The following is a 24,813-nucleotide window of genomic DNA, read 5'->3' on the forward strand; positions in this document are numbered from 1 at the left end:
TTTGAGTCTTACATCCATAGCAATGATTTATTGTAATTTGTGCTTTGAAAGGTGTGTATACAACACATGATATTTCCTGTTCTCATGAGAAATTAAATACCCTGGCAATGCTGCAGCCTTTTCATCTCTATTAATTACCCAAAATATATATAATTTTCAGCTTAAAAATACTGTTTCAGACAGCATGAGATTTCTGCTCTTCTTAGGGCTGTCAAGATAAAAAACATCTGCAAAAAAAACTGACAAAAAATACAGATAATAGTATTGCCAATATTGATGTGGAAATCCTGTCGCAAACAATGCCATCCATGTAATGTCAAATGTGAAGCTTCAGATCAAATGGGGATACCATTCCTTTTGTTAACATTGTATAATACTATATAAAGTAAGTAGTTGCTGTTTGTCATGACTCTGTCTCTACACTTGCCCTGCCTAAATCAGAATTAAATGATTTCTACACTTGCCTGCAAGGAGAAACAAAATCTCACTATTTTTCCTCTTTTTGTAAATTGGGACTTTCACTGAGATTGGTGGTAAATGCTAGAATCCACCGTTTTGAATGGTAAAGCTTTTCTTGGAAACTGAAGATGGACAAGCAATATTTGATGTGGAAAGACTTTAGCTGCTCTTCTGGTGTTTCTGAACACAATCAAGGTATTCTTGCACATCATCTGGAGAGCCAAGTATGAGAGGAACTCTCTGGTGAATATTCTCAGGTTTCACATCCAACACTGCTTTGGTCCCTGTAGTTGCCATTCCACCTGCCTGCTCAATGATGAAAGCCATAGGGTTGCATTCATAGAGAAGTCGGAGCTAGAAAGGAAGAAGAAACACATGATTGTCTTGGGGGAAATTATATCAAAGTACTTCCCAAAACTTAGCATTCCTTTTGTGATTTTAGGAAATTTTATACCGAACTTCAATTTACCTGAGTAGCAATGTCATTCAGAGAGCCCCTCCTTCCTTCTCTTCTCACCTTCCCTAAAGCTTTTTGTTTGGAGGAACAGTGCACTCACTGACCTTACACCCAGGCATCACCACTATCATTTCCAAGCTGACATACAGATATGCAGCAACAGCGAAGCTGTATTTTGTCAAAAATGTCAAAAGTGGGTGTCCCACAAACATCAACAAAACAGTTAAGCCAGTTAAGCTAACAGTTCTGGGAAAGAAAAGCCAAAATATCTTCTCATATGGAGTCTTTATGTGTTAACTCAGAGCTTGGGATAATCATGTTATGTTTAGTCAGGATGTTTTGGAGTTTGAAACTTGATGCTCCCGGTCTCATATTTCAGGATTTTATTGCTTCTCTTCAGAAATGTGTATAGATATTAGTGGCCTGAACTTACCCAACTTATCCTTAGCTTCAGAAGGAGCTGCAGTTATTTATTAGAGGCAAAATTTCCTTTTTGGTTTGGACCCTGTTTACATTTTTTAAATGTTACCTTTTGAGGTGAGTGCGTTCTGGGGGAGTGCAAACTTATTTAGGATATATGCCAAAAGTTCCTGTGTTTAAATGAACATCGATGATAGCTGGTCAGTTCTGAACAAACATTATTTCTGTAGGTTTATCTATGAAGTGCTCATGTACAACAATATTAGCACATATTTTGTTTGAAGGACTCCAGAAGAGGGAATGTTTTCTGGGAAAAAGGAAGTGTGACAGAATGCTACAGTGTATAGAGACAGAGAAATGGGTTGAACACAGGACTTCACTACCGGTCGTGCCTTTAGCACACTGCAATAAAACGATGATATACCACAACTTAAATAGCACTATATTACCTTCTTTCTTATCTTTAAAGCCCAGTGAAGTGCTACTTCTGGTACAAGGACTCCATCTCTGAGGCAACATAGGACCATTATGTTTCACTCTTCCTCCTATTGCTTGGCCCAGTTCTGGAAGATCATGAGCCAGCAAACAGCAGTGACATCACCATGGAACCACGTTTCAAGTTTCATGCTGCTTAGCTGTGACTGCTTTGAAGAAAGCAGTTTTTCTTCAGGTAGCAGGGCAATTGCACTTAAAGATCTAGAGATGGGCTCTGTCTTCAGATAGGTTTAACATTTTCACCTAATAGAAAACTATAAGCCTTAAGTTTATGAAAAATATTATTCAAAATATATTATTTGAAGATTTATTGGTAGTCTTGTACTGTAGTGTTTATTGAGCATTTAGTTTTCTTTCTTTAACTTAAGGAAGGATCTGTAAATTTTAGGGCCTACATCCATGTCATTTGCATTTACTCTAGAGACTTTTGATCAATTAGTGACATTTGATTCTTTTCTGCTCTCTAACCAAGTGCATAGGCTGTCTTTCGGGGCATAATACAAGAGTATTATTTCTCCAATAAGAAAGGATATATGTGAAAAGAACTATATACTCTTGTACTCTGAGATGGAAAGAAAACTTATTCGCAATGATAGCATATTTTATTTCTTCCATTACTCTCTTTACTATGGCAGTTCAAGCCAGAGCAATCCAATAATAAACGTGGGTTAACTCCTGTGGAAACCTTTATTTTGTAAAGTTATGTAAGTACTTTGTTCCTTTGTTCTTTTGTCCTGTTTCTCATTCTCTCTTTTCAACAGTGGTTTAGTACAGATTTCAAAACAAAAAGTTTAATTTGGAAGAGGCCAGTCAGCAAACCCACTTTTTTCACACACAGCAAATTCCTTTTTTTTTTCTCTTCCCTTATATACAAACAGATCCACATCATTTGCTGAGGACTTTTTGGGGTGGTGTTTTGGGAGTTGTTGTTTTTTTTTTTTGCCATGGGATGCTGATTCAAAAATTTAAATCATTTTTGCCTGGACAAACATGCAGACATTTTTGGTTGTGTATGTTGAAGATAATTATTTTCCTATTTTTGCTTTGAAGACCATTTGGATCTGCTGGTATTTTGGTAAATACAAGCTCACTATGATGGAACCAGTAGTCCTCTCCCCCTAAAGACTGTGGACATTAGGATATCCTGAGACCAATATGGAAGATGGGGCAGATTCCTCCATGTACCAGCCATGTATGCAAAAACATTTGAATAGAAGGTTTTAAGTATGGTGTAGATCAGGAAAGAATGTATTCTTGGAGTCAGAATACCATGCTCAACCTGAGCACAACTGAGGTACTGAGCCAATGATTTCCTAAGGATTTCTGCAGGTTACTGTTGATCCACAGATCAGCTGTATGACTCTTAAAACATATTTCTTTAAAAAGTTGATAATAAGGGTATCTGATGCTGCAGGAGAGAAGTTGAGGTTGACAATGGTCCGTGGCCCATTGGTTTCAAAGACTGACTGCATTGCATTGCACTGCATTGTCATGGTGCATTTTGAACTGGTGTCCAATAGGGAAGCCATACTTTCCTAAAATATTGTATGAGAAACATACATTCTACTGTAATCACCTTTTCTGATCAGGTAGTTGAAACCTGAGTTTGCAGAGCTGGTGATATAAGATCAGTGTCCTTTGGAAACATAAGGTAGGAAAACCCTTCTTTCTAGTGTTGGACAAAACCCTTTCTGGGGCTCAGCGTATGGGATAACTCCAGTTGCCAGTTTAAAGTGCAGCGGTTTTCCTTAGATCCATGGTGTATCTGCAAGCTATGCACAGGTGTCTCAATGGGTTTCAATGGTACTGAAGTGCTATCTTTAGAAGAATTATTAAGTCCTTGGTTGCAGTGAAAATCACTTGAGTATCTCGTAATATAAAAGCACAGAGGGAGATTTCTGGCCTAAATCAGCAATTGCCTAAATTTCTTTCCTAAATTCAATTTCTGTCTGTCATTTTCATTAGTAATTTTTTCCACAGTAGAACATTGTTGTTTGTTTATTTATCTAAACTACTGCTGTGGTAATACCAGAGGTATTAGTTTGGCTAAGTTCACCAGAAAGTAATTCAAATTATATACCTTTCCTTTAGGACTCTTCTGGTTAGCAGGATACATGAAGATCCCACCATACATCAGTGTACGGTGAACATCAGCTACCATGGAGCCCACGTACCTGGCACCGTATGGGGAGCTGCCATCCTGAAAAACATAGAGTAAATCACTATATTTACCAGGCTAGGCAACTAGCAGTGTGGCAAAGTGAAATTCTGCTATGAAACCGGAATCAAAGCTGCTTAAATCAATGGCTGCTTATGGATACTGCAAATACCAAAACCACTCCTAAGTTCAGCCTTTTGTAAGACGTGATCAACTACAGGGTTTTAAGATAAGAGATTTAAAGAGCTGCAGACACAGTATGCAAACCAGAGTGCCTGTAATTTGAGGGCACAATTTGGAATCAAACCCCAGCCTGTGAAAAAACAAGGGACTGAAAACTTCTTCGCCTTATCAGAACAAGATCAGAATAATCTGATTTTCAATCTTTCACTGTTTCCTAAGCCAGAGCATGAGGAGGGGTGTCATTCATGTTCAGATGGTTCCAAGAGAACTCAAACTTTTACCTTCTAGCTCCTTTGTCAAGTGGTAAAATTGTTCATAGAATTCATTCTGCAGCTTGGTTTGGGAGATTACCATTTATTCATTAATGTAATTTTCCTTGCTCTCAGCTTAGAAATTGCTTTTGTTGAAGGACAGGCCATTTTAGCAAGAGCAATCAAAAAAGTATTCATGTCAGTTGCAGGTCTGCTGGTGACAGAGATGGTTAGGTAGGAAATACAGAAGACAAGCAAGGTGTCTTGAACAAATAGAAGTACATACAGTAGACCAAATAAGCTCCACTCAAGAAATATGACATGTCATCATACTTTCATGAAGAGGAGATACAAAATACAAATGTAAATTTAGGGAAAACATTTTAAGAGAAGAATTTTACTGGTCTTTTCATATCTCTCAATCTGTCTTCAATAAAGCTGAGGAGGAATTTTCATCTTCCCAGAACATTACTATAGACTGAACTTCAAGAACATTTAATACACATATATGTTTTGTATTACAGTGCTAAAAGTCAGAAAACATCTCAGCATGGTTTTTTCTGTCTGGGTCAGTTTTCTAATAAAAGATCTTAGCACTTTCTACAAAGTTCATCTTCTACTGATAACTAGATCTAGAAAAGTACATAGAGAACTTGTTCAGCAATGCCAGTTCGAAGACCTTCAGACACCAAAAGTTAGTTACCTTTCCCAGCAAGGAAAGGCCTGGGAAAAAAAATCCACACTTGGAAGGAAAATAGGGAAAAACATAATTGTATTTTGAGATCACTTTATCAAATTGTTCAATGTGACTGTGAAGTTTTGACAATTACTGTCTTTTAAATTGGAAAAAAATTCTCATGAAATTGCATATTGTAAAGCAACACAGCACTAGGAAGTTAAGTCCTATGCTGCTAAAGATAAGACTTAGATTTTTTATATAGCTGATAATAAAAGAGGAAAAGACAACCATTCCAGGCTACGTAATAACCCTTGTTCAACTGTACACGTGTTGGTTTTCATGATTCGTGTTGTACACATTAGGAGAACTATGAAAAATTCAGAAGAAAACAATGCAAACTATGAAAGACTGATGGATAAGACACAGTCTAGAGCTTTTACATTTAGTTTTGTTTAAATCTGGTGCTATTAATTGTAGGCACAGGTGAACAAAACTTTTAAGTATTTGTTCCCTTGTTTTTCATGGCTTATGCTCAAATAATTGCATATTTAGGCTTCAAATGATGGCTTCTCCATCTCACAGCTGTTTGTACTTGTGACTTTGCAATTGTAAAAATCTGACAATAGGAAAAACAACAGGAACACCTTAAGAGGTATTAAAAGGAGACAAGTGCTAATTTTCAGTTGAAGTCCGGGAAAGATGTGATTATAGTCTCATATTAATTTTAAAAATACAATCAAAAGAAGAATTTTCTTTTGTGGTTTTAAAAGGTAATGAACTGAGTCCTACGAGCAGTTTGTTGAATACTAAGAAAAGCCATAACATTAGCAAGCAACCCCTGAACCAGACTGCTTAGGATTACCTGTGTACACATCATCTGACAGTTTTGGAATGTGCTAGATTTCCTCTTTATATGCAGGTTATTTACATAATTTGTGTGTACATGGACAGTGTTATGAGGTTCCCTTCTAACTCAGGATATTCTAAGCACATGAGATGCCACTGACAGTTGTAGTTGCTTCTTAGCCAGACAGATATTCACCAGCTAGAGACAAAATGCTGAGAGTGTGCTGAGAAAAATACAGAAGATAAATTCCTCCATTCTAATAAGGTTATCACTTGAACCACATACTGAAATAAAATTTTTATTTCCCTTAGCATACAGCTGCCTACATGGGAAGAATAAATACTACTTTTAGTTAGTGAAATATTATTTCTTGTTTCTCCAGTTTTGCTGGTTACACTTTTTTTTTTACATATGAGAAAGTTAATAGGTGTTGCATGTGTGTTGGCATATTGCCCAGGTATTCTTCTCACACAAAATAATTGAGCATGAATGCTAGACTGGTTCATCCCAAGTCCTCAGCAATGCCAAGCTCTGTGCTTGCTCAATAAGCACTTCTGATTATTTAGTTGATGCCAATGAAAGAACCTTCATGTTCCCTTGGTCAGCATCCATAGTGTTTGAGTAAACTTGTGGCTACTCTTCATTTCACCCCTTCTGCTGCTTTTTCTTTTGCTTAACACAAATGAACAAATATCATTCATAACAGATAGGTCCTGTGATATTTTTTGTTCATGTTCTGATAGAAGTCAATTTTTTTCATTTCTTTCTTCCACTGATTTCTGACAGCTCTGCTCTTCCACAGCAGAACAAGACCAGGTTTTTCTTATATAAATATGATAAGTAGGAGAGGGGGGGCAAGAAATTTTTTTTGCAAACTATAAAAAAGTCTTACTGCATCCCTTACTCCACATGCAGATGTGGTGACAAAAGAATAGTGGTTTTACTAGCTTTTTTGTATAATTCAGACACAGCTTGGCTAGTTGACAGAAGAATGTTTCATACTGAAATGTGCTACTGAGGGTAAGTTTTTAATGGCATTGCTGGAATAAATCCTTAACCAACGAGTCTCAGTTGCATAGCTGTCATCATCCACAAGCTGTGATGAGACTCAACTTCTCTTGTCTCTGACTGTAGGAAGCAAAGATAAAAGTGTTCTAGCAAAGTGTGACAAAGTCCACGGGGAGTTTGAAATTCTACCATGGGTCAACCAGTGCCAGAAAGAAGGTAGGGCCTTGTGGCTATTAGGAAGTACCCATTTTGGGGAGACATTTTAGTAAAATTTGTGCAGAGACAGTTTCTGGCCCAGCAGTGCCCACTAAGCATTGCAGACTGGAGCAAACATGTTGCATTACAGGCAATTTTGCGAACAGAAACTTGCTCTTCAAACTGGTCAAGAAGCAGTGTGATTTTGTCATGCTTAGTAAAAAATTAGCTTCACTCTCATACCAGAAGAGATGTGGTTAGACATATGTTTCCCACTGCATGGTAGTAGTAGAAGGCTTAGGTCTGGCCTACAGAACATCAGCATCATTCTAGTGCTTTTTATTCAGAATTGATGCCTTAGGTATATGGGGATCCACAAGAAATTTTGAGGGTCAATGGGGCTTTGTAGTCCAGGCTGTCTGATCTGGGACACAGCTGTTAGGTAGTAAGAGGAAACCACTCTTCTACTCATAAATGGTTGATTTTTAGTGTTTTGTTGCTGATGGCAATGATATAGAACATAGGATTTGTTATGGAAAACTTTCTACTTTTGTTTCCATTTTATTTTTAACTTTTCAGTTTTTAGTGGCAATGTCAGAGAGTCATCTGAACAGCATGTTGACTGAGAAGCATAGGAAGGAGTTAATAGAGGTAAGATCTAAGGAAGAAAAATGAAAAAAAGTGACAAATAGCTAAAGCTGGTGCCGGGTCTCCTGTCTTTTAGCAGCCAGAAGAGTATAGGGTGAATAATCTGAGTAAGAAGGTGTTTCCATGTCAAGGAACGTCAGTTCCTCCTCAAGTCAGAGGCAGGGGATATCCAGCAGACACCCTCACTACCCTTCTGCATGCTGGAGAGAATGGGACAAAGACCAAAACTGTGAAAATCTCCACCTGGCTCCTGCAGGGAAGGGAGGAACATCACCAATGTGGCTGTAGCTGGTTAGGCTAATAGGTGAGGCCAGAAAGCACGTCCCATGCTACGGAGAAATGGCAAAACCTTTTATCTCTAGTCCTCCCCACAATGCAAATATAATGTGCTTTCCAAATCAAGGAACTGAGTTATGCTGTTTCCAAAACTCAGGTTTGTAACAAGTTTCAGATGGGCAGGGCACTTCCTTGTGCTTTGTGGCCATAACATTTGTGCCTCAGCCCTTCTCATGCAGACAACTGTACATCTCAAAGCAGAAAAAAATGTGGTTATTCAGCACAACTGAGAAGATTTCCTCTGCCCCAAATAACCCATGCACTTCTGTGCTGCTTGCTTCAAAGTAACAAAAATATCTGCCAACTTCTGTTGCATTAGACCAACAATTTCAGTATGTTTTCATCAAATGATGCACAGACTTGAGATAAAATAGTGTTTGCATATGAGTTTTTTCTGGTATGTATTAATTTAAGAATTTAGTGAGTCACCTGATAGAGCTGTCCTCATTGATCCTGTGGGGAAATGTCTGGTCTTTCCACTGAGTTTGCTATCTCTTCAGTTTTTCCTTGTTGCCTGGGGTTGATTCATTTGTTTAAGAGTTTTACTTTAAATAACACTTTGATGCTTTGCAAAAAAAATAAATTAATAAATCCAGTCTTACAGCATTATACTGAATGCATAGCCTGGTATAACGTGAGCAGAATGAGAAGCACAGATATTCTTCACTTTCCCAGCTGGATTAGGTTTCAGGAAGTATGAAAGTTGTGTTGTGGGTTTCTGCTTCTCTCACAGCTGAACTGAATGCAGACTTTGAAGTCTCAAAATAATCTCAAAAATTCGAAGCCAATATGTTTAGAATGCTGTGCTGTGACACTCTCTGTAGCTACAGTCTGAGTAATGCAAAAAGGAGGGTTTGATATTCAGTCAGTAGCCTTGCACCTATAGCTGATATGGTAAATCCAGATCTTTTAGTTCAGAAGGAGGAGCTTATCATGGGACCATAGTTTAAATGGTTACTCATTATATTTCCCTTTTACAGCACCCTGAGGTTTTTACTGAATGCATTTTTTTAACACAAACCAAAATACAAGTATCCTTGACAACTAATAGTTTAAAAATAATCTGACTTTTTTTAATAAGAAGAGCTTTAAAAGCAGTTTCCTGACCAAACTGAGTCCTGAGTTGATCCACATCACCGTATTTCATGATGAATTACACTTCACATAGCCACACTTTCTAGAGAGCTTCTAGCCTTCCACATCGAGAGCCTGTGTTCTGTCCTCCTAGCACTGGTAAGTTAATAACAAAACTGTATTTGTCCAAGCAAGTTAATCAGACATGGGATGTCTCTCTATTTTAACCACCAAATATAGTGAAATTGTGCCTCACACCATTTGTTTAGGTTTTCTCCCCAGCATGTAGGCTGGTTCATGCTCCATACGAAGCGAGTAGAATGTGCAAGATTGATACTGCATTTTTCAGAGGCAAGAGGGCATGAGAAGGAGAAGGTGATGACACCCAGATTCCTGCAAACACCTTCTGGGCAGCACGTGGAATCTAGCCCTGAATGCCCAGCTGCACATATGACTGAACTGCATATTCAGAAAATGAACTGCTAGAAAATGAGGGTATCCCCAGATGTGGTGTGCACATTTCCAGAGCTTTGTTGAAAGATCTGGTTCTTCAGCACACTTCCCTTCACACAAACAAGCTACGATTTGCCAAAGTCTAAGTAATAAAAGTTATAAAAAATGTCAGGATGCCAAAAAAAACCCCAACAAAACTCAATTACATGTATGTCCAAAATGGACCAGCTGATATGAAAGGGTTACATGGGTCTGAACTCAGGAAGACCTTCAAATCCTTTTCCATCAGCCAGGACTGCATGGAATGCAGTGCTTGCCAGTGCGTGGTACATTGGGTACAGTGCTATATTTTCTTACCTCAGGGAATTTCTTCCTTTGCAAGTATTCTGTCATTGCAGGATCAAAATACTTGGCATAACCTTCATTGAGACTGTATACCTTCCCCTTCTTCTTGATTTTAACATCTCTGTCCACCAAAATAAATTCACCGAGACCCTGCAGGACAGGATAAATGAGATATTAGCAGGCAGCAGAAAATTTTGTTGACTTTCTGTAACAGTTGTCACACTAGACATGGCAGAAGTGCTAGCACAGCTTGATCTTTTCAGCACCAGCCTAGTGTATAAATTCACAATATTTCAAAGAGAGCAGAAAGCAGAGAATTTGCATTAAATTAATGAAAACTTGTCACAATTGGTACTATAAACAAAACCTAATTGGAACAGAGTATCAAAAGAGCACCAATCAGCCCTGAAAGCAGATGGATCATGAATCTCTGTCCTCAAATCATAAGGCTGCAAATTAAGAAATGATGCTGCCTTCTGATTTTTGAACTCCTCTTGCCTGTCTTGTCTAAATATCTTAAAGTGAATGTGGTCAGCTACACCCATGTGTTACTGTCCGCAGTTTGATTTCAACTTCCACTGTCTCAACCAGAGCTGTTCATCTCTCAGTTCTTTCACTTGAACAAGACTATTTACAAAGGTTACAAGAAGTTTCAGTAATAATTAATCTTTTAATTTAAAAAAAAAAAAAAAGAGAAAAAACCCATCAAAAACAACACCATGTTATTCGCCACATCTAATTCTGGTTTTACAAATGAATGATCTTCCAGCATTCCCACAGTAACACCTGTCGTGTTCCTGGGCACTGAGGGGTGGCATAGTTCAGTTGTATAGGTGGTGTTGTGCTTTTGCAGATTTTTGGGTGTGCATCTTAGGTGACAGCCATCTACTGCTCTTGGGAAATGAAACATTGCTTGGTTCGAGCTATCAAAAAAATGGTCCTTGCCTCAGGCTAAACAGTGAACATGCTGAAGTTCTTATTCAGGCAGGAAAATCAAGAATAAAACAAACACAGATTCCTTTAAGTGAACACGAAGACATTGCACAAATTAAATTTTCTTAAGTGTTGGTTTGAATGAAGAGGGTTTCAAACACTTAATTGAGAATTTATCTTAATTTCACTTCTGTTGAGTAGGCAAAAACCAAGCAGGTATTGCAACCAACGTGCTCATATATTATTAAATACTTTAATACCTGGGATGCTCCAGGACATGAAAATAAAAATTGCATAAAGTGGATAGATTACAGAGACAAGGACTAACAAGGGCAAGTAAAACCAAGCACAGAAGGCTCTAATGGATAGTGGCGATGTGATTAACACCATGACTGTACCGGATCGAGCATGAAGCAGTCCACTCCTTGCCCTGTGGAGAGGGCAACCAGCGTAGCACTACCATACAGGGCATAGCCTGCAGCAACAATATTGCGTCCAGGCTGCAATGCATCTTTTTCAGAGGGCTCGTCATCTGTTTCCTGAGGAAAAATTACCATTGAGCCAAAGGTTAAATTCTGATAATGAACAATAAAAACAACATTTCAATAATAACGTGGGACAGATTTCCTTTTTCTGTCTATGCAAGCCTTTGAAACAACAAAAACAGAGATTGTCCCCTGCCTCATTCAGGGCAAGTTTGGTACAGGTACATGTACGTGCTGGGGCAGGATGTTTAGAGTTTGTTATTTTATACATGTCAAGCAATCAATATGATAACATGGAACAAAGCTGATCCCTTAGCATTATGGCCCCAGCTGTTAATTGAGGATAATCAGAAATCTGAGACAGAGCAGAGATACTAATTTTCTGTAAATGTAACATAACACCCCTCAGAGGGAATAACCGAAAGATAAATGCTGTAATTAACATTACAGAAAAAATACTTCCACAGTACAGAATAAAAGGGTATGTGGAGCAACATGATGGAACCAAGTTTGTGCATTAGTCTCTGCTAGTGAAGGGATGCATAACTGAACTGATACAAATGTTCATCTATTACATAGAAATGTTCATCATATTATATACAAAATAACGAAGGCATGTGATTATGTAAAGTGTGCATGTAGGTAGGAAAGTGTGCAGCTACTCATCTATAATTCTACATAGAACATTCAGGTGGCATTTTACTTCATGCTTTTAATGGATTTATGACACTAGTATTTTGATTAGGCACTTTGTTTATCATGGAGCAACAGTAGCCCCAGCAGACAGGGAGCAAATATCTCCAGCCAGCTCTAGAGGGGTACCTCACCCATGGCTTACAAGAGTTTGTCTGCTGGGGGAGGTAAGGAGGACAGCCAACAGTACTCGGGAAGGCTGGTTCCAGGCTTCATCTCCCGCTACTGCAAAATGGGTAGGGATTGCTTGATATCAATATTTACTTAAAAGTTCATCAGTGGCTCTTGTATGGATGTTTTGGTGGTGGCCCATGGGGAACTGAAATGAAACACCCCCCCTTTCTTCAGGCCATTGCTTAGTATTTTATTGTTCCAAACTCAGACAGTTTCTCAGTGATTGCACAGGCTTATTTAGATTGAATATCAGCTAAATAGAAACAGCAGGCCTATCCCTGAATATCTGGTTAAAAAAAAAGAAATTAAATCCATGAAGACTGTCTTGTGTTGAAAATAAATTATTTGCCCATCATGGTCCTAGCAAGGTGTTCCCACTCCTCATTTTATGCCAACACCCCAAGGAAAACTGAGATGTGGGACACCAAAACAACACCTTTCTTGGTACATGAAGACAGTTATTTCATATCAAAATGTTTTCATTTTCAACTGAAAGGCTTTGTTACTTAAGTTACTTCACTTACAGTTTTTAACTGCATTTTGCTCAAATTTTTTATCACTACTTTGCCAAGTCATTCTGTGGAAATAAAAAAAAAATCCAGTTGACATACAGGTCTTCATGGGAGGTGAAATACAGCATGTACAAATATATGTGGTACTCAGTCCCTTGAAACTATGTGAAACTGCTTATTCTGAGAGGTTATAATGCAGATAATGAAGGAAGACTAGTTTAAACTTTTGTTTGCATATGTCAGAGCTTCAAATATTGACTATTAGTAGCTAATACTTTGTAAAACAGTTCTTACAGTACCAACAATTATGGCCTAGGTAGCATCATGTCATTCAAAAATATTCCCCTATGGCACATACATCTCACCACTAAAAGCAATGGTTGTCCATAGCAGACTAATTATTTGCAGCATCAAATGCAGAATTAAACATTCATTTAGACAGCTTCAAACATATTAAGGTTGTCATAGCTTTTTGTATGCTCTTATTAAAGAAAAGATAATTTTGTACAAATGTAGCAAAGTGTTTTGTTTTCTACAATCTGGTATATATACATGTGATGTCGGGTTATATATGATATTGTTTTAAAATACATTTTTTTTTCTGAGATGAGCTTTTCAGTCCTATTTCTTAAATGCATCTTTGATGTTAATAGGGCTGAGAAACTATATATTTGTTGACTATTCAGAAAAAAACAGAGTAATACCTCCCTCAAGGTATTTGCCCAACTTGCCAAGGCAGTTGGGCTGAATTAACTTTTTTTTTCATCCTTATTCACAACACTGTTTCCAAGAGCTAGCTTCCAAAAAGGAGAAAAGGTTTGAAACAAACGTTTTGCAGAGCTAGTTAGAATGTGAAAAAGCTACAGATCAGCTGATACTTCAATGTTAGGACTGCAGGAGTTTTGTCCTGCCAAGTACTGTGTACTGTTAAACAAACCAGGGAATTAAACTGGACAGTACACTGTGATAATTGCTATTTTCTCTTCTTTCTGGTACACAGATGGATTTCCTGTCCATTATATTTTGACTGTGATGGTGGTAGTGAAATACCTTTAGAGGTCTTTATGCAAAGCAATAAAATAGACAGATGGACTGCAAATAATGAGATACAGTGACTCCATCATTATAACTCATAATTGGTGTGAGGCTGATGAAACAAAGGCTGCAGTTTGCCTATAGAGGTACCCTCAGGTGATATCTGAGTTTGAAATTCTTTGTGTTTGTGATTTGCCTGACATCACATGAGGGAACTCTCATCAGCACTGGGATCGGCACTAAAATGACTAGATTTCCAGGTCTCCACTTGTATCATGAATTTCATGAGTAGCCTTTGTGTTTATACTGAATTCTTACACCTTTTCTGTGAGGGACCACACGAAGGGGAGAACATTGTCCCCATGACAGTGAAGGGTAGCAAATAAAATACATCAGAGGCATTGGGCAAAGTGACAAATTAAAACCACAGTGAAACACAGTGTGAGTTTCATGACATATTTGTGCAGTATGAATTAAGGATTGTAGAGTCAGCTCAGTGGCATGAAAACCTGGGAAGAACCCAAGCAAAAGGCATTTATTGTCACCACATCCTGACACTTTGGCAACTGAGCACCCCTCCAGTAACAGCAGCTGTCGTGGTCCAATCCCCTGCTGATTCTGCAAGGCTCCTCCCTCAGCCCCACTTTTCTGGTGTTTCTGATTTTCAGCAGCACCACCCTGATCTCAGAAAACAAAGGCCAGGTGGAAAATTAAATAAAGCTGAGATAGTATTTATTTCCTCATGGGTTTTTCTAAGAAACTGATAGAGCGCTCTTCTGACATGAGGAAATGGTCCCTCCCACTGTGGTGGAGGGTCAGGATTGGGAGCAATCAGTCTTCAGGATTGAAATGCATTGTCCAAGTCTGGCCTTTCTGTAAGAGTGCTTATTATCTGTTTCGGGGTTCTTTTTCCTAAAATGAGCCAAATGTTTCCACTTTGGAGAGTGTGCCTTTGGAAATGAAGTTGAGACACGGTAGAAAATCAGTGAAAAGCTCATCTCTGAGTTGAAGAACTGGTAGGTGCTAAGGTTCATCCTTTGGAATCACACAATGGGTCTACCTTTTCAAAAATGTTATTCATTAACCTTAAATGGCCTAAAATTATGTTCTCTTTCTTAAGTGACACTTATCTACTGGAATAAACATTTCACTTTTATTCTTTCCCACTACCCTTCAGTAACAATCAATAAAGCACTTCTAACTTAATAATTTAAAGGAAAATGCAGCTATTGTCTACTGCAAATATTGGGAGCTGCTGTTGTCATTTAGGGTATCTTTGGAGAGATAGCTGTAAAGAGTGGAGGCCCCTCTGCTTAACATTAGAGCACATTTCATAGATTTCATCAACACAGAAAAAGCATTTATCTGCAAAAAAAGCAAGATTCTGCACAGTACTGGAGGTAGTCCCAGGAATGTCCTTTCCAGAATCATACCCAGGCACCATCTCAGTGTTGTCTGGCCTGCATGGCATCTGTGCTGTGGGTTTGTACTAACCATGAACAGCCAAACTTCAGGACTTGGCTTGAGCCACAACCCTCTTGAGATTATGCCATAACTATTTGATTCACTAGAAGATCCACATTCTCAGCAGTGATGCCTATAGTATTACCTACAGGAAATGTAAAAATCAAGGACCAGCCAGCTGAAAATTATGAGGTAAAGAGTGACAGACTTAAAGACCGTATCTTCATTTGCTTTACCATCTGAGTCTGCAAAGACTTCTTTGAAGTCACAAGTACTGCAAACTGTTATTTCACAATAGCAATGGCTGAGGGTCTCCCACAGTCATATGACCATGAGCTCAGCCTTTGGAAAAAACACCAACTGCTGGGAGATTAGCAAACAAATCACAAGACTTGGCATGACTGTAACTATTTGTGTTAGTAATTGGCTGCGTAGCTGCTGCTCTGTGCAGCCCCTTGGGAGCAGACATGCCACCAGGACCCCGACGAATGCAGCTTCCTTCAGCGCTCATCGCTTCCATGCCTATGACCTCCCATCCATGGCAGGCACAGCGGCTGGCACTGGGAGGCCTCCTCGCTGCTGGCCACGGCCCAGGGCTGCCAGCCCCCCACAGTGGGTGTCCAGGACAAATTCTGCAACTCATCGGCACCTAACGCTGAGTCAAGCACCACTGAAGGAGCTAACCAGCGGCCCTGGGGGTGAGATCGCTGTACTTAGCGTGGACACGTCGCCTTTGTGTGTGGAGGAAGGACATGCTGCCACCTAACAATTTCATGGGGCTGGGTGTCCCTGTCCTGTGAATGCAGGCAGCATTTTAGCACACGTGAATATCAAGCACTCCTCTACTCTTTCTAAGGCTCCCTTTTGCCCAGAGACACCTAATGGACCGTGGAAAGAAGCAAGGCAAGCTGATGAACTCAAGACATTTTGCTTTCAGCAAGTGAATTGCGCCATGTGTAATTAGCTCCTCTTACCTTTTTGTAGATGGCAAATATTGTTCCTATTGGTGCCAAGCAGTCTATATTGGATGAACCGTCAAGGGGGTCAAAGCACACCACATATTTACCCTAAAACAGAAGTGGCAAGGGAACCATTTAATGACATGTTGTTTTGCATCATTATTTCCTTTTACTTGAAATCTCCCATGTTTTTCTGTCTGCATTTAGCCCTCCAAGCGTGCCTGATAGAGCTCGTCAGAGAAGGCTGCACTGCTGACCCAGCTGGCCCTGCAGCACAACACCGACTCCCCAAGGGGCTGCCAGAGAAATTGGAGAGGACACGTTTCTGCTCAGACAGCACAAATAGACCATAGAGAGGAGCAGTCCTCTGCTGCCAAGCAGGGCAAGAAATCGTTTAAAAGCAAAAGGAGTGACTCATTCTGGAAGCAAGTATCTTCCTCGAATGAATATGTTTTGTCTTGCTACTTTTTGCTGTGAATGAAAGGGCTTCGCTGTGTGGTGAGATTTGAGGGGTTTAAGAAGGCAGAAAGAAAAAAACATCTTCGGGAAAGGGCAGGTTACATCAGGGTGAACAGTAACTCCCTGTAATACGATCCCCTCCTGGGGGAAGCCTGATGGAGCAGTCAGGTGTTTCCTTTGGACATGTAACATAAAACCGAGTTCTGCTAGCCTCTCATCTCACTTTATCTTGCTAAATACTAACGTAATCCAAAACCATCGCACCCGTGGTCAGGGAATGTAACAGTACACTTACACCTGGGATTTGGGATGTGTTAACAAGCTTAAAAATAATTATTCTCCCTCCTTCACAAAACTTTAATAATACTTTTACTGTCCACATCTCTTCTAGCTGTTGAAATCATGCCACCCACTGCAGTTATTAATCAAAACAACACAGAAATGGTGCAAATTTTCTGCATTTCCCCGGGGAAGGGCTGGGTTTGGGGGCCAGGTTTCCTACTTGAAGCAAGAGTGCCACCTGCTGCTGCCTGAGCCGACAACCCCCCTGAATGCCGGAGCTGCACAGACCTGCTTGTCTTTCGGGGTGATGATGGCCTCTTTGTTCTCCTCTGTGACCAGGACGCAGGTGCTGTAGGAGGACTGGAGCATGTTAATCACCAGGGAGTTGGACAAGACATCCAGCTTCTTCACCTCATCACCCGTCACATTCACAGTGCCAGCTATACCAAACCTACAGAGCAGTAAAAATGGCAAGAAACCTGAAGGAGGCCAACATTACAGGTTTTTAGGAAAAAAACACCAACAAGTCAAGGTTGTTTATTCCTTTTATCTTCCTACACTTTTAGATACTCTTTGGATGAAAGAGCTTATAAGGTGCATTATGAGACTCTTGCTGCTAGAAAACAAAAGCATGCGTTTTGAGGCCTTACCTGGGTCCTTTTGCTCCTGTGTGGATGTTCTCCAGGGCAGAGGCAGAGCCTTCAGCCCAGGTGGTAAGTGCCAGTCTTCCCCAGCAGCCCCTGAGGCAGCTGGCTGCAGTTTTGAGGAAGCAGAAAGTGCAGCGAACATCTGCAATATCTTCTGCTGCTGGCTGCCCAGAGCTCCACAATGGCCCTTTAACCCACATTCACTCAGTCCCCTGCCACCCCAAATCACGACTTTAAAGGCATCCCCGGGAAATTTGCCATATGGAACTGTATCTCAGGGTCAAGGTCTGTCTGATTCGGTGATACTCAGCTGAGCTAGAATTATGTTTCTTTTCCCTATCCTAATTTCAGCAATATGCTAATGATACACTATAGTAGTATATATGTTTCTGAGACTTCCAGGTGAAGAAGTACTGTTTCAACCCAATGTGCATGTTCTGGGAAACCTAGAAATACAAAAACCATACAGCGAAAAGATAGAGCTTTTTTATTCACTAAGGGAAATTAAAAGGAGGGTGTGGGGGGTGCAGAGGCAAGTGGGGGAAAAAGAAGGAAAAAGAAACAATAATTAGTCCCTAGAATGAACCAGTGGCAGGCCTGAGCTGGGAGTAAAGTAGGTATTTTTACTCAAAGCTCAAAGATGCCTGTCTTTGCTTTTCATAAGTACTGAGTGTTTGGGACATTTTATTGTTGGGTGTCAAGTTTAAGATTTTTAAAAAGGATCATGATTTTAATTGGTTAAAGTACCTGCTCTCCAGCCAGTGTGTTTTCAGTCACAATCACAGCTTAGGCCTATGACTTGGAAAAAGTTCTCCTTCACTTTTGAATTGAAATTTTTTCAAAAATTCTAGCTTAGTGCTTTAACATTGAAGAAGAAACGTATAGTCTCCTATTTGGAGGGACAAGAAAAGTCAGTGCTCATTAACTGCACAAAAGCAGATGGATGCAAGCCACTTTCACAGTGGTTGATAGTTTGCCATGGAAATTCCTGAAATTTCATGGCTAGTTTCAGTAATTTGAATGGTGCAAGTTAGTCATTTGTATGTTTGGATACTTCAGATATTTCTGAGTCAACATCTGAAGCTTTTTGTTTGTAAAAAGAAATATTTACTCCTTAATGTAATGGATGGTTTGGGGTTTTTTTTGAAGGCGAAGAAGGATTATTATAATTAGATGTTATTCTACCTGTAGCATATCAAATTGTTTTTCTGCTGTTACAAACTATTTCAGAGATAGCCTCTATAAAGATGAAAATTATGTAAAAGCAGCTGTTCCTTTAAGTCAAGGAGGCAAAATAGCTCAATTTCACCCAGTAAGGACAAAGTATAGTTTAAGAGTAAGGGCATAGGAGCCTGATACTGTGGTTCACTTTAAGTATGTTTCATGTCCTCTCTAGACACTATGGTCCTATAAAGTGAGGGTAATAGTACTGAGACATTGAATTCATGATTTGCCACAATGATTGAGGACTTGGACCAAATAATCAACAGAAGCACAAAATTCCACATCCCCCCCAACCACCAACCCCTGGTATCACACATTTTGGTGTTTCTGTGGAGAAAAAAAACATACAAACCCTGAACGAATTACAATGTTAACTTTCTTTCACAAATGTATTCCTGGTCCCTTTCATTCATGCAGGTGTAAGTACATACTGAGGTGTGTTCAGAAAAATATCTTTTAATATATATCAAGAATTTTCTATTTTAAACGCACAGTTTTATTAGGGTATTCCATATCTCTGAACTCCTTCAGAAATATCACCATTAAAAGAATTAAACTGATGTGTATTGCACTTGTCCATGTGGAGCAGCTCAGTACATCCCAAGTTTTGCTAAGGCCATTTTTTATTCCATCTGTGAAAGCACTAGATGCCAAATTGTTATATTTGTTTTTCCTGCAGGGCCTTTTGAGACTCTCTGCCTGTGGGATACTGCTTGAGGAAGGAAAGAGAAATGCATCCCAGTATGGCAGCATACGGAGTTTCTTGTATGGCTGTTGCTTTAGAGCATTGCTTATACAGGAGACAGGGAGAAAATTAGCTTCCCAAGGTAAGCCAAGCTCTGATTTGCACAGTTCAGCAGAGGGCTTGGATGTTAGCAGAATATATCACAATGAGATATTCTGCATTAAAAATATCATGGTGCTATTTTCAGCAAATTCACAGTAGATTCAAAAATAGATCAGTATCAACAAGTACAAGAGATAACAAGGTGAGCAGTGCATTGAAGCTCTAACCTTACTCAGCTTAAAAAGGACACTCCCAAGGTATTTATGAATCCCTGCCCACCCCACAGCCTTGCTATGCAAGTAGCTGTCTCTCTGCCTTCTCTTCCTCCCTGTAGTGCAAGGTAGGACTCACATGTGGGCAAGGCCTGCCTTTCTGACAGCAGAGGAAATGGCCTTTATGGCAGTCAGCATGGAGTTGAGCAGCTGTGTCAGCTCCCCCGTCGCTCCTTTTACGCGGCGTCCCTTCTCCATAACAAATCGCGTGAGCGTCAGCATATCCGTTTCGAAGGGGCTTTTGTCAGTCATTTTTGCTGGGTACCAGAGTTTCTGTCTTCTCGGCTGGACAAGGTGCTGTCTTGCTGTGTTGAGATCCTGGGTAGCTGTTTTGTTTTGAGGCGAAGCTGTGTTTGGCAGTGTTGCTGGTCAGAATTTATTAAGATGTTTCTGAGACCATGTGATTGAGTGCTCAGAATAACTGCACCCCAGGCTGGCTCCACAGCCCCGCTGGGATGCAGGAAAGGAGCCTGAGACAGGACTACAGCTGAGCAACTACTGTCCATCTGGTCCCCCCACACACTGAAATTAGCTCTGTGCAGATCTAGTTACATATTCTGACTGTACATTGGTCTGATTATAATGCAAAACTCTGGCTGGCTGCGTTCTTGGAAATGGCTTTCCTGTAGATCCTGCTCAGCAATGGGCTCAGCAGAGCCAAGGCTATGTTTACAAGGCACCAGAAATGAAGGCACCAGGCACCAGTAACCATAACCAGTAACCATATGTGCCAGCATCCCACAGCACTGTGATGCCAGACAGGGAAGTTCCCTTCCCATAAGCCCAGTTTTTTCACTCTTTTGGCCTTCAACCCTGAAGGAAGGTTTTGAAGGTGTGCATCTAGACATGCATTTGTTGAAGTGTTTTATGTTGCTAAAATCCATTTTAATGATTTCATTCCTGGCCTGGGTTGTTTGTAATATTATAGTGCTTGAATAAGTATTGGTTAGCTGTGGCTTGACTAGTTACAAAGTAATTATGTCTTATATAATTTACAAATAAGACTCCTCTGATTTAAGCATGTCAATGCCATAACTCACAAAATGAAATTTTATATTTGCTTTCAGATTGTAGTGCACCATGTAAATACAGGAATGTCCATATTTGCAATTATGCTGCCAATAACTCCTTACAAACAATATCCTTGGAGCACATGAGGACAATGTGAAGGTAGACACTCTCCAAGTAATGTATTAGATTGTGCATTGGATACATGCTATCTGGAACACTCAAGTTATGGATCTTAATTACACTCCCCACTCTGACTAGACAGTAAGAGAAACTACATGAAGTTGTATGCTGTAGCCTTCATTTTACTTATTAGCATCACTCTTATTTTTAAGTAGAAGATATGGAAAACCCACCAGCAAAACAAGAAAATCTGGAGTAAGAGAAGAAAAGTTTTATTAAGTTTCATTGTTATTCCTTTAACTCAAATTATTGCACTAAAATCTTGCCAGCAAGATGGAAACAAAATTCAGTAACAAAACATATACCTAATGTGTTTTTGTTAATAGGAACTGCAGCTGAAGCAAAAAAGTTTTGATTTCCCTAGGTGTTCCTTTTTTAATCTTTAGCATTTCTTCAGACTTTCCTGGAAGTGTCTCTTCATCTATGAAAAATACATTACTTGTAGAGTTTTAAAGGGATTTCAATGCTAAGGTTTTCTGCTTTTAAATCAGACACTAAAAGGAGTTCTAGAGATTGACAACACTGAAAGCTAGCCACAAGTAGAGAGTTCAGTGCTGCTTCCATCCCCTGTGCTTAGATTTGGGGATGTTTTTGCAGTCCTGTTCCAAGACAGAGAAAGGACTGGTGAGTGGAGTTGATCAGATGGAGCCTCAGGCGGGTCTTGTACTACATCCTCTAAGGCAATGGCTGAATAACAAAGAAATCTTGAAGATTTCTCTTTTCTACTACAGTGATTATAGTTAAAGGTATAGGATACTGTTCACATCACAAGACAAACGTTACACAGCATGTTCTGCCTGGTTAGGAGACTTTCTTCTTTTGAACAGACTTGTAGAAAACCAAAAATAATGTATGTAGGAAGCTTTGGGATAGCACATGGTGGGATCAATAAAAGAAGGGGACAGGTTTCAGTTATTCATGCAAAAATATCTGCTGGCTTAAAGTACAACAATTACATTTTGCCTGAACATCATTACATCATCATGGCAGCTGTCAGCCTGCCCATACTAACATGCTTTTAGTGCAAAATCTCTCTGCTGTGTAGCTGGAATACCATATATATACTGAATCAATTCAGCAAATAAGAAATGGGATGGGGGCTGGCCTATAATTTCTAACTTCTGTCAAAAAATCACATGCAGGTCTTCTGTTTATTCCAAGTGATCTTTTGCACTGGTCAAAAAGACAAAGTTCAGATCATCTTCTAACAGAAAGTTTGTTTTGGAGTTAGTGGTTCAAAGAGTGTTTTCAGAGCTAATAAGTCCACTATTTTCCTCTTTTTTATTTTTTCCTTTTCTTTTTTCCTTTTTTTTATTTTCTTTTTTTTTTTTTTTTTAGAAAATCTGCAAATGTATTTTATAAGTAATGGATTTTTTACTACATATAAAGTACAATGCTTTGAGCTTCTCAAATAACAGTCCTTCAATATGAAATTAATTTACACTATTATGTAAAGAACACAGACTCTTCAGCCAGTCTTTCCATAAATATTGCAGCCAACAGTATAGCAAAAAAAGAAATAAAACTTGGATAAAGGCACACAATTGGATTGCATGAAAGCTTCACCCTGTTTTGATAAATACTGTGATCTCACTGAAATGTAATAACCCAAATGATTATACACAATGATTAGGCTACATAAATAATTACCATTTTGGGGAGGTGGAGAGAAGTCAGATTGTGTAAAAAATGTGTGATGATTGTCTATAAGCCTGAGAACCTCTCAGTACTAGGGGTTGGAATAGCTTAGGAAGGTTGAAAAAATAAGCACCTCAATTTGACTGATGTGGGAGGTTTGCCCCCTAATATAAAGAGTTCTTGGGGATTATTCACACTTCCACTTGTGTATGGGCCAGTCCTGAGCCTTAAAGGTGACAGCTTTTCTAACTGAGATGAAATGTTAGTCACTTGGATGGCGCCAGTTGAAACTGGAGCCAGTGACCTTTCACCAAAGGCCACAGTGCAGCCTCTGAGGAGGGCACTGGGTAGAACTGAGAGAGGGGCTGACAGCAGACACTGACAAACCCACCTTCCTGCTCTGCACTGACAGGCAGGGAGACCTCTGGAAAGGGGGCTGTCAAAGGAGATTGCTAAGTAGTTCTCCCCACTGGTGGCTAGCCAGGGATGTTGCTCAAATGTGGGTTTACATATTACTGATTAGAATATAAAACCAGCTCTCAATGGGTAAAATGCTAAGTATGAAATGTCAGCCTACAGGCATAACCAAAACACTGAGAACTGACCTAGGAACATGGACAGTATTAACTTTCCTCCTATAACCTTTACATGCTGTCAGCATGGTGTATTAAAAATAGATATATGCAGTCCAGGATTCCTGTAAAGCTAGAGGGCAGAATACAGACAAGGAATTATGGTAAATAGGCAAAAATCCCTGCTGTGGATTCTGTCTGCTGAGCCATACTAATAGACCACTGAGGCACTGTAGTCCAAATTGACTACTGCCAGCACTCTCACAGTCTTTTAATGGTTCAGGTCACTGAAAGTCATCCCCACTAGCCTCGTCAGAATTAACATTTTCAGCAGAAACTAGGCCATCCAGTCCCTGACAGAAACGTCTTGCCCCCCATCAGTTTGGGGAACAGATGCATGTATAGAACTGTCAGTATGCCTCCAAATGCCCCTGCATGACCTTTTAGAATGAGGGTCCTCAGGTTTTTATCTGTCTGATACAGATAAAAGGGCCCTCACAGAGCATGCCCTTCCACCCTGGATTTCAGTTTCCCCATACTTCTCTCTTGTTTTACACGAAGAACCACACTCAGTCAGGCTCTCTGCACTGATACATATAAAGTCCCCAAGTAGGCAGGTTTATAACTCATGACACCCCTAGACAGGACCTCCCAGACCATGAACTGAGTTCAGTGTTCAATGGTAGTTTACCCACAGCACATCCATGTGATCCTTACTTTGAGTTTGGTGAAGGTAAGTGGGCAGTGAGAAATAGCAAAGATTTGCAGATTTTAATTAATTCAAGAGCTGTATCCAGACAGTGGTGGACAGCCCATCTAGCTCCCAAGCACTAGCATGCTCTTCCCAGCAGCATGCTCTGAATGAGCATATTAGATGTCATTATGCTTTGGGGGACTCTTTGCACCTTCCTCCTGCTTGCACAGCAGAATCCTTTTCCATGAGGTAATCCCCAACCCCAAAATAACACAAAGAATCTCTGGTGGAGATTGATAGCAAGACACAAATTCATGTTTTCATCTAGTAAGCAGGTTAATTTTTGGCAAAGATAGCCAGCTCATCACAGCAGAATCTGTGTATGTACGAGCTGTCTACACATACTCTTTATCCCATTAAAACCCCTCCACACAAACGTGTCATTTTCCATCCTTGTGTAGCTGGATCTGATAGAGTGGCAACCAGCAGTATTAACATCATGTGTCAGAATTAACATACATTAATACCTATGTTTCACAAACATTAATTCTCCATCAGAGTAAACCCAGACCAAAGTACAGTGAGCAACTTTGGGAGTTCAGACACTGGTCTAGGAAAGGTCACTCACTGTAAGAGGCTGATGAGTCTTCCCAAGACTTAAAAGAGGACAGAGTCAACTGTACCGATAGTCTGTAACTTGTCCGAGAAAGGTGAGTCTCTCCCCTGCTAGATATTAACTGCAACACAGTAATACTTGCTGCACACGTGGCTCTTCCATAACCAC

At 39.8% G+C, this 24,813-nt stretch overlaps 1 protein-coding gene across 2 annotated transcripts; it reads right to left on the bottom strand.

Annotated features, from left to right (window-relative positions):
• FBP2 (fructose-bisphosphatase 2) lies at nucleotides 1-24,807 on the bottom strand. 2 transcript variants are annotated; one of them, XM_015615036.3, is made up of 7 exons: nucleotides 20,014-24,807; nucleotides 17,293-17,455; nucleotides 16,279-16,371; nucleotides 11,340-11,480; nucleotides 10,021-10,158; nucleotides 3,912-4,031; nucleotides 1-813 (listed from the first exon to the last, which is right to left on the bottom strand). In XM_015615036.3, exons 1-7 carry the CDS (start codon nucleotides 20,184-20,186, stop codon nucleotides 619-621), a joined length of 1,023 nt encoding a protein of 340 aa, XP_015470522.1. In that variant the 5' UTR covers nucleotides 20,187-24,807; the 3' UTR covers nucleotides 1-618. The 2 variants fall into 2 exon arrangements, with proteins under 2 accessions (XP_015470522.1, XP_015470521.1); XM_015615035.2 differs by lacking the exon at nucleotides 20,014-24,807 and adding an exon at nucleotides 17,655-19,992.
• Nucleotides 24,808-24,813: the final 6 nt, after the last annotated feature.

Source organism: Parus major, chromosome Z (assembly GCF_001522545.3).
Source record: "Parus major isolate Abel chromosome Z, Parus_major1.1, whole genome shotgun sequence".
NCBI classification, from domain to species: domain Eukaryota; kingdom Metazoa; phylum Chordata; class Aves; order Passeriformes; family Paridae; genus Parus; species Parus major.

Coding starts and splice junctions, on each gene's coding strand:
- FBP2 (XM_015615035.2), bottom strand. CDS start 17,851: ATGTGGGTTAAAGGGCCATTGTGGAGCTCTGGGCAGCCAGCAGCAGAA. Junction 16,372..17,292: donor TCACCCCGAAAGACAAGCAG/GTCTGTGCAGCT, acceptor CTTCTGTTTTAG/GGTAAATATGTGGTGTGCTT. Junction 10,159..11,339: donor ACTGCTTCATGCTCGATCCG/GTACAGTCATGG, acceptor CCTGTCCTGCAG/GGTCTCGGTGAATTTATTTT.